Source organism: Melanotaenia boesemani, chromosome 8 (assembly GCF_017639745.1).
Source record: "Melanotaenia boesemani isolate fMelBoe1 chromosome 8, fMelBoe1.pri, whole genome shotgun sequence".
In the NCBI taxonomy this organism is placed as follows: Eukaryota; Metazoa; Chordata; class Actinopteri; order Atheriniformes; family Melanotaeniidae; genus Melanotaenia; species Melanotaenia boesemani.
Window position 1 is genome coordinate 868,045 of NC_055689.1, and position 14,817 is coordinate 882,861.

The following is a 14,817-nucleotide window of genomic DNA, read 5'->3' on the forward strand; positions in this document are numbered from 1 at the left end:
TGTAATATTGGCATTTCACACAGTTTGATATATTTCTCTATATGAAAATTTAAAAGTTATCAGTGAAATAATATTATTCCTGTTAACAAGTCTTTAACGTGAAATAAAAATAATAATAAATTATATATTTTATATTCAACTTCCTTTTCCGGTGAATCGGGAAATACCATCTGCGAAGTTATCGAGGTGGAAACGTGGGTTAAACCACTTCTGACTGTGGCGTTTGCTAACCTCTAAACTGAGTTTAGTTTTGTAATCTATTGTAACTCATGCATACATGCTATCATTTTTACAAAAACAAATATATGCATTTTTTGGCTTATTTTTTAAGCTCTGCAGCAGCAGTTTATTATTATTTATCGCTACATCTAAATTCAAAGTAGTTATAAAACAAATTTTATTTGGCTTGACTTCATATTGAAATCTACTCACTATTAATCTAATTATTTTTTACACAAGACAATTTGATTGAGTAGCTACATTCTGGAAACATCTACATACAGTTTTTATTCATGCATAGTTATTATGTTATTATGTTTTTTTAATTAATGTAAACCTTTTCAGCCATGCCTTCGTGTATGTCTTCGTTTAGAATTTTTTTTAAATAAAAACAAAAGGAAAAATGTCCCATATCATAGAAAAAACATTTATTTAAAACTGACATTCAACTTTCCTTACAGTCAATCAAAACAGTTGGATTTAGCTGTAAATCTAGCTGTAGTATTAGTATGAACATCCTGTGTGAAAGCTGTCCATAACCTTGTTAACAGTTTAGTTCTGTCATCACACCACTCTCTCTGCCTTTCTTGCTCTCTGACAACTCAAAGCCTTAAATCACAGCACTAATCCTTGTGAACAGTATTTTTAACTTGTGTTGGGATAGAAAGAACAGCAATAGGATTAGAGAATCAGAGAAGGGACTGAATCCCTAACTCATGCAGCTGATCTTCTCGCATGCTGACTGAAAAGGTCGGTATCACTTTCTTTATTTCAAACTGACGGCAATATTTTTTAGAGAAAAATATTTAGCAAAATTAAATTCTTGTGGAATATTTTTGTTCTTATTGATTTTTGCTGACTTAATCCAAACTTTGTTGCAAAATTTTTGTCCGATTGGACTGCTGAGGAGCTGGCACAATGACGACCATTAAGCCCAGCATGAAAGTACTTGTAAAACGTCGCTCCAGCCTGTTTGAGAGCATAAAACGGGATATGAGCTTTTCACAAAGCATTGAAGAAGAAGCGCCTGAATTCCCTTTTTCACAAGACAGCTCAGTAAAACCTTGGACTTCCATGGATAACCTTGACACCCCTGATGACAAAAATGAGAAGGCCAAAGATGCACCCAAGATCAAAGATGCACCAAACCCAATGAAGTCAAACATTGTCAACCTGAATGTGGGCGGAAAGGTGTTTCACATCCCCAAACATCTAGTCCTTCGATACCCAAAAACCAGAATTGGAATCCTTGCTCTCTGTGATGATCCAGTTAAGCGGCAGACACTCTGTGATGATTACAACGTTCAGAACAACGAGTTCTTCTTTGACAGGGACCCAATGTTTTTCCATTACATATTTCACTTCTACTGCAGCAATGTCCTCTGGGTGATGGACAGTCTCTGCCCTGTCAGCTTTGAAGAAGAGCTGTCGTTCTGGGGACTCCGACTGAAGGACACTCCAAGGTATGCTCTAGATCAGCCTTTACCAAACTCGTCCAAAGTTAAATTCAGTGTCAGATCACTTTTGAAAAGGAAAAAGATGTTTAGGGCTGTTAAAATGAATGTGTTAATGCAAAGAGGTTAATCTGTGACATTAAGATGTTAAATTTTTAACGCAATAATGCATAAAAAAACTTTTACTTATACCATAATAAAAATCTGAATGTGGCATTATTTGGCCAGAGAAGATGATTTTGGGCATGTAGGTTTTTCTTAGGTGGTGACACAAATTAGCCAAAAACCACTTTATCTTACTTATTCATTAAAACTCTGGTAGTTTTCCAACCTTACATTTAGATTTTTTTTTTTATCATTGAGTGTCCATTTATCATCGGGTGCTATTTTAAAAATCCAAATTTGGCCTTACTTCGGTGGGTAAGCCTTATTTAGAGGATGGCTGCAGGATGACCTATCTGATATATCACATATGTTGTGAACACCAATGTATGTTATCTTGGGGGTCATGGCTCAAAAAGTTTAGGAATCAATGCTCCAGATAATCAGTACTCACAGTCTGTGTCAGGCTTAGGGCTATGTATGATTCACACTCCTGAAAATTACTTATTGTATAACTTTCTCCATTTTAGATGCTGTCGTATTCTGTTTGAGGAGAAACTGGATGACATAAGAGACCAGCTGAAAGTTAACCAGGAGCTGCTCGATGAAATTAAACCTCACCATGACGATGAAAGTTACAAGACCATGTTTCTTGGAGACCTTCGTAAAGCCCTCTGGGACTTGATGGAGAATCCTTACTCCTCTCTGTCAGCCAAAGCCTTTGCAGTGTTTTCCAGTCTCTTTGTTCTCATCTCTATTGTTGCCATGACAATGAATACAGTCAAGGAACTTAGAGAGTACACATTTGCAGGGAAACCCTACATGGAGTGGGTGGAGGTTGCTTCCATATTGTTTTTTACTTTGGAATATTTTCTGCGGTTGGTCACCACGTCCAACATCAATCATTTTGTCAAGAGCGCCCTCAACTTTGTTGATTTAGTGGCTGTCATGCCCTACTTCATCCAGATTGTTTTTGAAACTTTTGTCATAGATTCAGAAGATGCAAATGCACAGGAAGACCTGAAGGCCATGTCCAGGGTCAGTAAAGTCAGCAAGGTGCTCAAAGTGGTCAAGCTGATGCGCATCTTCCGTATTTTGAAACTTGCCCGTCACTCCACTGGCATGAGGGCGTTTGGTTTCACCATCCGCCAGTGCTCTGAGCAGGTATGGAAGAAATGTTAAGGAACACATATTAATATAAATAGCAATATCTGCTTAGCTGAAAGATCTGGTAGAAATTCATTACGAAACTAGAAACACTCAGACAGCACAGACTTCTGTCATGAACAGGAGAGGTTGGTATGGGATGGGTTTGAACAGAGCAGGCTGGTACGGGACGGGTTGGTTTGGGACAGGCTGGTATGGGGCGGTTTGGAACAGGACAGGCTGGTACGGGACGGGTTGGTTTGGGACAGGCTGGTATGGGGCGGTTTGGAACAGCACAGGCTGGTACGGGACGGGTTGGTTTGGGACAGGCTGGTATGGGGCGGTTTGGAACAGGACAGGCTGGTACGGGACGGGTTGGTTTGGGACAGGCTGGTATGGGGCGGTTTGGAACAGCACAGGCTGGTACGGGATGAGTTGGTTTGGGACAGGCTGGTATGGGGCGGTTTGGAACAGCACAGGCTGGTACGGGACGGGTTGGTTTGGGACAGGCTGGTATGGGGCGGTTTGGAACAGGACAGGCTGATATGGGACGAGTTGGTTTGGGACAGGCTGGTATGGGGCGGTTTGGAACAGGACAGGCTGGTACGGGATGAGTTGGTTTGGGACAGACTGGAACAGGACAGACTGGTACGGGACGAGTTGGTTTGGGACAGGCTGGTATGGGGCGGTTTGGAACAAGACAGGCTGGTACGGGATGAGTTGGTTTGGGACAGACTGGAACAGGACAGGCTGGTACGGGACGAGTTGGTTTGGGACAGGCTGGTATGGGGCGGTTTGGAACAGGACAGGCTGGTACGGGACGAGTTGGTTTGGGACAGGCTGGCATGGGGCGGTTTGGAACAAGACAGGCTGGTACGGGATGAGTTGGTTTGGGACAGACTGGAACAGGACAGGTTGGTACGGGGTGAGTTGGATTGGGACAGGTTGGAAGGGGACAGGTTGGTATCGGACGGGGTGGAAAGGGATAAGTTAGATTGGGACAAGTTGCGATGGGATAGGTTGGTACGGGACAGGCTGGTATGGGGCGGTTTGGAACAGGACAGGTTGGTAAGGGACGGGGTGGTACCGGATTGGTCGGTGCGGGACAGTGTCAGTGACACTGTTGGGCATCGCTGCTTTTTCTCCTTCTTCTTCGTGTTCATTGGCAGCTGGTAAACAAATGGTTTGGTACATCACCACCACCAGCTGGTATGGAGATTGGTAGACGGCTGGGCCACATGGTCACATGACCTTTCGCTCTAAGTCAAGTTCTACTTTAAGACAAACTGTAATGATTGGTTCCATGTGAAGTGGTTTTTTTAAGGTAAAGCCAAATAAACTGTTTGTAGGCAAAAATCTAAATTTGATGAGAAGATTAACAATTATTATTCCACTCCCTGAGCATCTCAAATAAACATAAAAATCATTCAACCATTCTTCTGTTAATCCATTAAAACCCAGTCACTAAATTAATCAATCAGTGGGACAGCTAGCAATAAAACTGATACTCATTTCACTATGGATCAGTTGTTCTATGGTTGCAGCTCTATTTACAAGAATTAAACAGTTTATTTTGAGCTTTTTCTTGAAAGTGGAAATGGACTTCACTTTTAAAGGCTTATCGGGCTTGTTCCAGATCTGCTTTCCTCTGAAAGGGACATGCTGATACTTTTCCCAGAAATCAGATGTTTTTATCTGGTATCATACTCGTGCTGAGCACTGCAAACTACCTCGTACAGTCAAAAAAAAAATTTAATGGGTGATTTGGTGCATGAAACAGACATTGTGAAATTTAATTCTGTTAACTGGAGGACACAGAAGTGATAGAAAAGAAGTCTTATGGGGGCAATGTATTCAGACCATGACATTGCTGGAAGAATCTTATTTTGAAGGCTTTCTGATCTTTTCACATAACCGGGGTGGGTGTTGCCCCAAATGACATCACAGTAATTAACATGTGGCTCAAACAGAGTTTTGTTTGGACCAAGTGGTGAGGTTAAAGGAAGATAATGTCTTATTTTAAAAAAGAGACTGATATATTTACCTAGATTGTTTCAAGTTTCAAGTTTTTTGTTTGTCACGTGATAAAAAGACATGATAAATATAAATATAATAAGCCACAGTGCAATGATTGTGCACTCGACCATTTACATTGTATATATATATAGATACATATATATATATATATATATATATATATATATGTATATACACACACACAAAATATTCCCAGCGTGAATGGTGGAATAGAATATAAAGCTTGTTAAAGGGACATGCGTAAATGACAGTGTTTCCAGCAGAAGGTCAGGGTCACTACAGGGTAGAATTCCCAGTTCTGCCAGCCTGAGGGAAGAAGCTCCTCCTGAGGATGGTTGGATATTCTATATGAAATTTAAAGACTTATCAGTGAGGACCCTGAGGAACTTAGTAGAGCTTACTCAAAGTAATTCTTTATAAATTATTTTAACATGTATGTGCAGTTAAAATTCCCTGTCCAGCCTGTCTACTATTTAACATGAAGTGCATCATTTAAGGCAAACAGAAAAGCTGTATTTGTGTTTAAGAATCTGTAGTGTCCATTGGTTCCACACAAGGTGAATTTTAGTGTTAAATGTCCAAATCCGTACCTGTGGAAAGTGAAGGTGTTTATAATGAAACTTAAATTTTCATGAACCCAACAGATGGTCACAAAAAGAGAAAAAAGAGTGGACATCTGAGAAAATATTAACCTGCTCTCTGCTGTAACGCTGTAGGTGTGCTGCCTGTTTTTGTTCATCGCCATGGGCATCTTCACCTTCTCTGCCCTGATGCATTCTGTGGAGGTGGATCAGCCCGGTACCCCGTTCAGCAGCATTCCAGATGCCTGGTGGTGGGCTGCGGTGAGTAAAAGCCACAAGCATCTACCTCCGGTTTCTTGAAAATATTGGCAGAACATGTGAATTTACATGGCATTTTGTTCAGTGGAGCCGGTAATGGTGACGTCATTCCTCTTGGATGATCAAGCAGTGCAGTGTCGCCTTCTTCTTCTTTGGCTCCAGAATGCAGTGAACTCATGACAGCAATTGGAATTAAGTCTTCATGTTGTTCTGTTTAGTGCGCAAATGTTAAACTCCAACAGTTTAACATAATTTTCAGTCACTTTCACAACTTGTTGAGGACCACCATGTTGGCACAGGTTGAGCAAAAACTCAATTTTGCTCTGAAAAATCTTACGTTGATGGACAGCAGATCTTATTGAGTAACTACCACATGGTGCATCCAGGGAACAACACTCAAAAAGGTATTGAGACAGAAGCAAATAAAGACAGAAAACATAATAGAAGTAACTTCATGTTGGAAGATTCTTCATCAGTAGATTAATTGATGACAGATGAGGGTGTCAGGATTGGGTATATAAGGAGCATCTGCCAAAGATTTTGTCGTTACAAGCAAGGATGTGTGGATGGTCACCACTTATCAGAGGACAAAGACATTGGACAGGTCATCTGTGGACAGTTCATTCCACGTTTTAGCTGGTTTTGGGAAAAACTGATGTCAGCTTCTACATGCCAATAAAAAACAAACCCTCCAGATTTTTATTAGTGAAAGGAGCAAAACTCAGCATCTTTGATGGTATGAGGTTGAGTAATATATGTGCTACCGATGAAGAGACGTATAAACTGGAACTTTATAGACTACCAGGAAGGAGATGTCTCTCTCTGGGAAGGCTTTGGTTAATCTTAGCAAGACAACGTTAGACGTCCTTCTGCACAACGTCCAACACATCGTGTGTTCCTTCAGCTGGAACTGAAAATAAAGAGCACATTATTAACAGATTCCTTTTCCACAGATTCAACTATTAGAGTCCTAATTTCCCTGATGATTAAAAAAGGAATTATATTAAAGTATGATGTAACAGAAGAGCAATAAATTTCAAACATAAAGTTTATACATGTTGATTCTTTAGAAGTCTTTTAAGTTGCCTTAAAAAAGCACATAATAATAATAATAATAATAATAATAATAATAATAATAATAATAATTATCACAGAGCACAAAATAACATTAACAAAAGCTTCAAACAATATTAAAACAACTAGAAACAGGTATAGAGCACAGTGTCCAGGTAGAGCGAGCATCCCAGGTTGAACAGGTGGTTTTTGAGTTTAGATCTGAATCTTGGGATGGAGTCTGACTGTCTTATATGTTGTGGGAGGGAGTTCTGTAGTCCAGGTAACAAGCAGCTGAAGGCCCAGGTCTGTGGTACTGAGGTGTGATGTGGGGATGGTTGGTAGTCCAGCAGAGGGATGATGTGACCCAGCAGAGTGCAGCACCAGTGAGCCCAATGCCAGCCAGACAGTCCAGGAGTAGTGTGTGGGAGATGGTGCTGAATGCTGCGGTCAGGTCAAGGAGAATAAGGATGGTACGTAGTCCAGAGTCAGCTGCACAGACGACCAAGGCTGTGTCAGTACTGCGTTTTGGATGAAAACCAGATTGGAAGGGTTCATGGAGACTGTTCATGTCAGGGTGGGACTAAAGTTATGCAGCAACCACCCAAGTGTTTGGAATTGAAGTGGAGGTTGGAGAGGGGCCGGTGGGGGGGTAACTACAGCCTGGCTTTGACAAGGGAGGTGGGACGAGGATAAAGCTGACAGCTGCTGGTCGTTGCTTTGCGGATGGGTTCAGACATGGTGTGTGTGATATTTGGGTTGATGTTGGAGAGGGTGCTGATGAGAGGCTCGCCAGTAGTGATCATCCAGGTTGGATCATTTGAGGAGTTGCAGGATAAGGACAGTTGTTGGTGAATGTTGTTGATTTTAGAGCTGAAGAAATCTAGGAAGGCAGTGCACTGATTGGTGGAAATGTCTGGAGGGACGGATTTAAGAGGCTGAAGAAGGTGATTGACTTAACCTATCCCTACCCTTCATTAAGGGTAATAATTCACACCCTGGACCCTCTGAACTGTTGCCGTCAGGCAGATGTTACAGAACAATAAAAACCAGGACAAAGATTCAAACACTGCAGCCACCACACTCAATATGAAACAACACAGTTGATGTGCTGAATGTTTGGGATGAGTAGAATTACATACGCCTGAGAGGGAATGATGGTCTCTGCTTGTGCACTTTTTAAATGTTTGTACGTTTTATACTAATTTTAAATACGAGGCATCTGATTGGATGGTGCATTTAAACCTCATACTTGTTACAATGACAATCAAGAAACTCTATTCTTCCACGCTACTCTAAAATACAATAAATTTATTCAGTGAAGAGGCCTTTATACTGGAGTCTGTTAAATGAAGGCCACAACTTTATTTACAGTCATACAAAAACAAAACAAATAAAGTAAAAAAAAAAAATTAATAAATGTTATAGAATAAATAAGAATAATTACAAATAAATAAATAAATAATTTTTTTTAAAATGAATAAAAAATAAAGCCAAAAATGGTGAAGAATAGTTGTTCAGTACGGAGATTGCAACTTCTCTAGAATGAGGGTTGTAGTGATTAGAAATGATAAAATCCTGCTTCTCTGATGGGGTATTTATCCAGAGACAGCTGTGATCTCGTGTTTAATCCCCTCCAACGTGGTGTAATGTGTCTCATTTGTATCCGGATGCAATGACTGCATTCATGAGATGTAGCATCACATTCCTGGAAGTTTTTATTCCATCCTCTTCATTCTCAGCTTCCAGAGATGGATCAGATCAGAACAAAGTCTATTCGATGACTAAACTCTCATCATGCTGCGAAGGAAAAAGAACAACTTTATGTAAGCTGCATCCTTTTCTTCCTCCTGTAGGTCAGCATCTCCACTGTGGGCTACGGCGACGTGGTCCCGATCTCCTATCTTGGTCGTTGTGTGGCATTTGGCTGCATCTCTTTTGGGATCATCCTGAACGGCATGCCCATTTCAATTCTGTTCAACAAGTTCTCTGACTACTACGCCAAGCTGAAGGAACAGGAGTACACATGTTCAAATACCGTACGCACCTTCCAGCTCAGGAAACGTCTGAGGCGCAAGTTCAACAAATGCTTTGAGCCTCAGCTGGAAGACTCAGATGATGAGATACATTATCGGCCCAGTGGAAGACAAACTGACCACGAAACAGAAGACTGAGAGGAGCTGAATGGCTGCAACCTCAGTAACCTGAAATGGCCTTATCACCCATGGGTCTGGAAAGTTTAAGACCCAACCTGCCTCCAAGCTTAAGCCTATGTGAGTTAAAATAGTCTACGAAGGGAAATGGGAACAGCATTAGCTTTGCAGTAGATGCATCTGCATGCTAAGGGTGATGATTCCCTTGTCACACAGACAGAATTGTCTTGCTTGAGAGTTCATCTACTTCCAAGAACAGCAACCAAGACTGAAGCAGTAAATAAAGCTCTTTACTCTTAAATTACTTTAGAGGAAGTCTGGTGTTTAGGAAGAGCTCCTCGTGTTGGGATTACTTTATTAAGCACAAAAACATGATGACATTGATTGGTTCTGGCTTCGGGCAGATGTTAGCGGTGGTTTGTAGATCCACCTTCCTGCATTAAGGGAAAAGCTGTCCTTCCACTTCCAGACCATCAGTGCAGAGCTCCTCCACATGACATGCATACTGTGGTTTTTGTTTTGGTGCAGATACTCATCATGGTAATGGATGCAGCAAAGGTCGGGGTGTCGAATGCAGTCAGGACCTACAGATTAATTTTGGGGCCTGGGATTACTGGGATTTGCTCTTGCACTTCCTGTCTGGGTAAAAGTCACTCATGCAATGAGCTATTTTAATAGCACAGAGAATCAGATCAGGCGCACTCAGTCAGGTACTATTTAAGGACTTACTGGCTACTTAAGTAGATTTTGATGTGGAATAGGTCTCTTAAATGGAGAGATTTATCATTTGTATTTAAATAAAGGCAGTGGTGCTGCTGTCATGTATTAAGAAACAAAGTGACCTCTGAGGACTTAGCTGTACTGGAACATACGTGTTTATAGGGCACCTCGGCTCTAAATAGCTTAACCAGTTGTTGATCTTTACATTAATCCTCTGAAGATTTGTTTTTTAATTAGGAAAATGTCTCACCCCTCATCAACCCATACAATATGCCCTACTGGCCACAGAGCTTAGGAAGAAAACCTGATTTTATCTTCTTTTTTTTCTTTTTTGTAGCTCTGTTTAACATTGTTCTGTTTGTTGCACCGGTTTTAATAAAAGGCAAATAAATGGTCTATAAACAGGAGCAACTGGTGCCTGCAGCTGACTACTGATTCACACTGATTCTCATTTCCAACTGTCCTCCTGCTAAAGAAAACACTGGCAACAGGCTTTCATTCATCCACATGTAGCACAATAACATCAGTGCATCTTCTGCAGCACATCCATCAGTGATGTTCAGCAGATATTTAATGATTTGTTACAGTGCAGGAATACACGCAGGACTGATCACACTTTCCAGTTTATATGCAAGCTTTCTTTGTCGAGGCAGGACTAAGTTGATATGCAGTAACAATGAAATGTTCATTGTTGGTGTAAATGCTGTAAAATATGTGAACTTGTGTATAACCTTGCAGCAAAATAAAACTACTAAACATGTATGTGAGATGTACACAACAACTTTTCTTCTTTTTACTTTGCAAATGATACTGGCCGAGACGTGCGAAACACGTTTACATCTGACAAAAAAACTAAATAACGTATTCAAGAACAAATTTCTATTAAAGGAAATAAATTGATATTTTAGGAAACAAAATTATATTTTAGGGAAAAAAACCCCCAAAACATTTTAGTCAGAGTGTATTGTATTACCCATAAATGTATAAAATATTAAACTCTTGTAAAAATCCAGAAACAAACGATCAGAAGGCGGCTCTTAACGGGAAGGGCATGTCCTACGAGGAGTGACACTATGATGACCTCAGGTTGTAGTTCAGCTACACGCAGGAAGCCAGTGTTTCATGACGTTTTTAAAACTGGAAATGCTTTTGTTCTTTTAGCCAGTTTACAGGTTTTGTTGTCAGCTGTTGCCTGTTGAACGGCAGCTGATGTGTAGCTGGACGACCAATCATTCGTCCCCACGTTGCTGGTTCATGCACCGTATGACAGACGCAGCAGGATCGATGAAACATGGCAGCCATAAGATTTTCATGGTTTGAATGTAATCATGATTAAAATTGTCTAAATTCAGTTTTTGTGTATTATCACTTTTATTTAAGTAACTCAGTAATATATTTGCATTTTTCATAATGTTTTTTAAATTTTAATCAAGAAATCTTGACTGTTCATGCGTGCTGGGGTTCCCTGGTGGCCAGCAGCTGCTTAGGTGGCGTATGCACCGCTAACTGACAAGAACATGACGGCTCTGATCAGATGAAATTAAAATGAACAGACTCAACTTGGTCACCTGTCATGTGCAACAAGCTGTTTGCATCTGTGAAGGTGAAAGTCATTAACAGGTAAGCTTGGTGTGACATCCTCAGCAGAAGCACAGAAATCATCACCAGAAAAACATTTTAGACATCTTTCATCTGTTCGGTCATGTAAGAGTCATCTCTGGCGTAATTCTGCAGTCTGGGGTAACCATGTGGTAAAATTAATCCATCAATACCCTTGACTTTGTTTTTCTTCCATGTTACTCTCTTACAATTAGTTCCCATCCTTCAAATATCTGTCAAGATAAGGTGTAAACACAGCTCAAGGAAAATGGGTCACTATAATTCTTCAATTATTTTTCATAAACATTTTTATTCTTAAGGTTATTCTTTATATTATATTGATGATGCACAGTATGTAAAATTATAACAGTGTGAATATTTTGAATATAAAACAACAAATTCTTAATAAAACTTCCAGGATCAATTAAGAATGAAATGAAATAAAATAAAATAAAATCAAATAAAATAAATTTAATTTGATTTAATTTAATTTAATTAAAAAGTTTTAGATGCATTAAATGAGGTTTTTAATTCTATGCCAGGTTCATCCTTGGGCCCTCGAATCACCTTCATACTAATCTCTGTAACAGGACATCCTTTTCCTTCATCAAGGCTGAATAAATCTTTTGGAACAATCTGAGGCCTCAGCATTTTTGAAAGCCCAGCTTTGGGCAACACACACTGACTATATAAACCCCTCAAATTCATATTATAAGTCACCACAGAGCCAGCCTCACCCTCCATCACCGCCGCTCATCTCAGCCTCTACTGACCAGCGTTGGAAAAAATGGCTGCTGCAAAGTTTCTGGTGTGTGTGTTGGTGGTTCTGGCAGCTGCAGTGTGTGTGGCTCATGCACAGTCCAGGATCAAGGTGTGTGGGAGAGATCTGATTCGTCTGGCCATCTCATTCTGTGGTAATTCTCGACTGAGGAGAAGCATCCCGGACATGGAACTGGGTCAGCGTCAGCACTCTGCTGCCTGTAAGTTGTTTCAGTTTAAATGTTTTCCAGTTGTTTTCATGTGATGCGTTCCAGTTTTCTCTCTAAATCCTTGGTTCATTTTCTCTGCACAGGGGACCAGGGTGCCTCCCTGGAGGAGGACCAGGATTCAGAGATGCTCCACATCCCTCTACAGGCTGATGGGAATAAGAATGACTTCTCTTTGGCTCCTCACTGGTACCCCCTCTCCTTCCGGACCAGGCGATCAGCTGGAAAACTATCTGATATTTGCTGTGAGAAGGGATGCACCATAAAAGAGATGATTCAGTTTTGTTAAATGATGAAGACACAGGAGAACTTAAATCTTGGTTGGGAAGGCACAGAAAAAAAACTAAACCAAATCGTTTGACATACGTGTATTTTTATCCTAGTAATTAACACCACACAACAATAATTATAGGTCAGTGATCATATTTAATCATATTACATGTCAATCTCCGTACAGAAGAGACAATCAGTGTTAATATAAAAGATTAAAACGGAGTTTATTCTTTAGTGTTTGTATAATTTATTTATTTGTATAAAAAAAGGCTGCACTGATTAGAAACCCTTAAACTGGACTGTAATAAACATTTGATGCTTTTAATATTGTATCTGTTATTTTTTTCCCTCCAACTATTTAATCAGTGAGTAAAGTTTCTGCAACGGTGCTTTAATCCTTTAAATGAATGCTCCTCTGTTCCATGTAAAATGTAAATAAAACAGAATGCAATGATCTATAAACCTCATCCATCCACATTTTATTCCCAGTAGAAGATGAAGAACATCTCAGAGGATGAAACGGAGACGTTTCACCATGAGATGAAAATATGAGCTGATAGTGAATCTGATGCAGCAACAAAAGGCTGGAAAAGTACCTGGTACAAACCAGAAACACCTGGAGGAGCATTGGACAACTAACCAGGTTACCTGGTAACAGGTCAGTAACATGACTGGTATAAAAGGAGCATTTCAGAGAGGCAGAGTCTCTCAGATGGAAAGATGGACAGAGCTTCACCAATCTGAGACAAACTAAAACTGTGGAACAATTTCAGAAAAATATTCATCAGACTTTGAAGATCCTCCATCTACAGTGTAGAATATCATCAGAAGATTTAGAGAATCAGGAGGAATCTCTGGAATTTGAATGTTTCTTTTTCATTCCATCCTCCTAATTCTTTTTTTCTGACTTTTCTCATTTACTAACCTTGAAATTAGGTCATATTTTATGTTCTAGCATGAGCTTTGTGTAACATGTTGGTCAGCTTGCATTAAATAAGTATCTTAAGTCCTTCCTGTACATCTGTAGTTTCAGAGCTGCAGAGTTTGTGTGTATTAACCCTTTAAGCTCTGGAGTTTTTAAAGTTTTTGAAGGAGCAATAAGTAAAAATTAATCATTTCTAGACTGAAGGAAATAAAAAATGTCTATGTGAATAACTAGAGCTGTAATTTATCTGGAGTACAGCATGACGTCACACATCGCCTCTCCGTGCTGATCTCCAGCTCCATGTTTAACAGCCAGTCCAGCTGTACATTCATGTTCGTTCATGTGAAGCTCCACCTCCCTACTACCGCTTCAGGTAGCTGCTTCAGGTACTGCTTCAACTGGTTTTTAATCAACGATTTGTTTGGAGGAGTTATGTGTCCGTGCAGAGACATGGTGGTGTTTACAGCTCTGTGATAAAAGAACAGCGTGGTCCCTTTATGAGCTGGAGAGGAGGAGAAACGCACAGCGCAAGGGAAGTGAAGGGATGGGAGGAGGAAAAACGTCGTAGCAGACGAAGTTGCTCTCAAAAACTTCCTGTTTAGTGGTTTTGCTGCCAGATTTAGCAATAAACAACTCACAGCTCTGCTAGTTGCAGCAGACTCCGGTGTCTCTGTGTTTGCTAGGTAAAGTAAAGGGAGCTAAGCCTGAAGCTAGCTACTGCTAGCTGCTGGTTAAAATGAAGGGAGCAAAGCCAAATCTAGCTGCTGCTACTAGCTGCTGGGTAAGGTGAAGGGAGCTAAGGCTGAAGATAGCTGGTGCTTCACCAAGGAGTAATTGTCTCTCTCCACCTCCTGACCTCAGTGTGGAGGCACCTGTTTCTGTTGATGTCTTTACCAATAGTGGAGGCAACAGACTAGAGGCCTCATAGTGGCAGATACATCTGAGATTGGTACCAGTTTATTCAGAGTTAAATAATATTTCTTTCTAGTTGCTGGGTGCTCCAGCTTGGTGGGCGGTGCAGAGGGACACAATCAACTTCTGTTAACCAGGTAGACAAGGAGTTGCAGGAAATAAAGACCGTCTGGACAGAATTAGGACAACAATAAAAAAGCATTGTGTAAGAATAGATAAAGAAAATCCACCTCTTGTGTGTTTGATTAGCGTTGCATCACTTCTAGACGCTATGAGACCCAGAGAGGAGTAAAAAGATAAAGTGAGGAGAGCTTACAGCAGTGTGCATCCCCCACAGGACAAATCTGAGGTTTTTCTGTGTCTACTCTGAGGACCTGTGACATGGTTTTCTCTGATTAT

The 14,817-nt window shown here is 40.4% G+C and overlaps 2 protein-coding genes across 2 annotated transcripts; both read left to right on the plus strand.

Moving 5' to 3' along the window:
• Positions 1–1,158: 1,158 nt before the first annotated feature.
• Positions 1,159–10,328, plus strand: si:rp71-39b20.4 (potassium voltage-gated channel subfamily V member 2). The gene is made up of 4 exons (XM_041992890.1): positions 1,159–1,682; positions 2,306–2,939; positions 5,675–5,800; positions 8,707–10,328. The coding sequence occupies exons 1-4, from the start codon at positions 1,159–1,161 to the stop codon at positions 9,022–9,024; spliced, it is 1,602 nt and encodes a 533-aa protein (XP_041848824.1). The 3' UTR covers positions 9,025–10,328.
• A 1,695-nt stretch (positions 10,329–12,023) lies between these two features.
• insl3 (insulin-like 3 (Leydig cell)) lies at positions 12,024–13,043 on the plus strand. The gene is made up of 2 exons (XM_041992929.1): positions 12,024–12,302; positions 12,395–13,043. The coding sequence occupies exons 1-2, from the start codon at positions 12,110–12,112 to the stop codon at positions 12,595–12,597; spliced, it is 396 nt and encodes a 131-aa protein (XP_041848863.1). The 5' UTR covers positions 12,024–12,109; the 3' UTR covers positions 12,598–13,043.
• Positions 13,044–14,817: the final 1,774 nt, after the last annotated feature.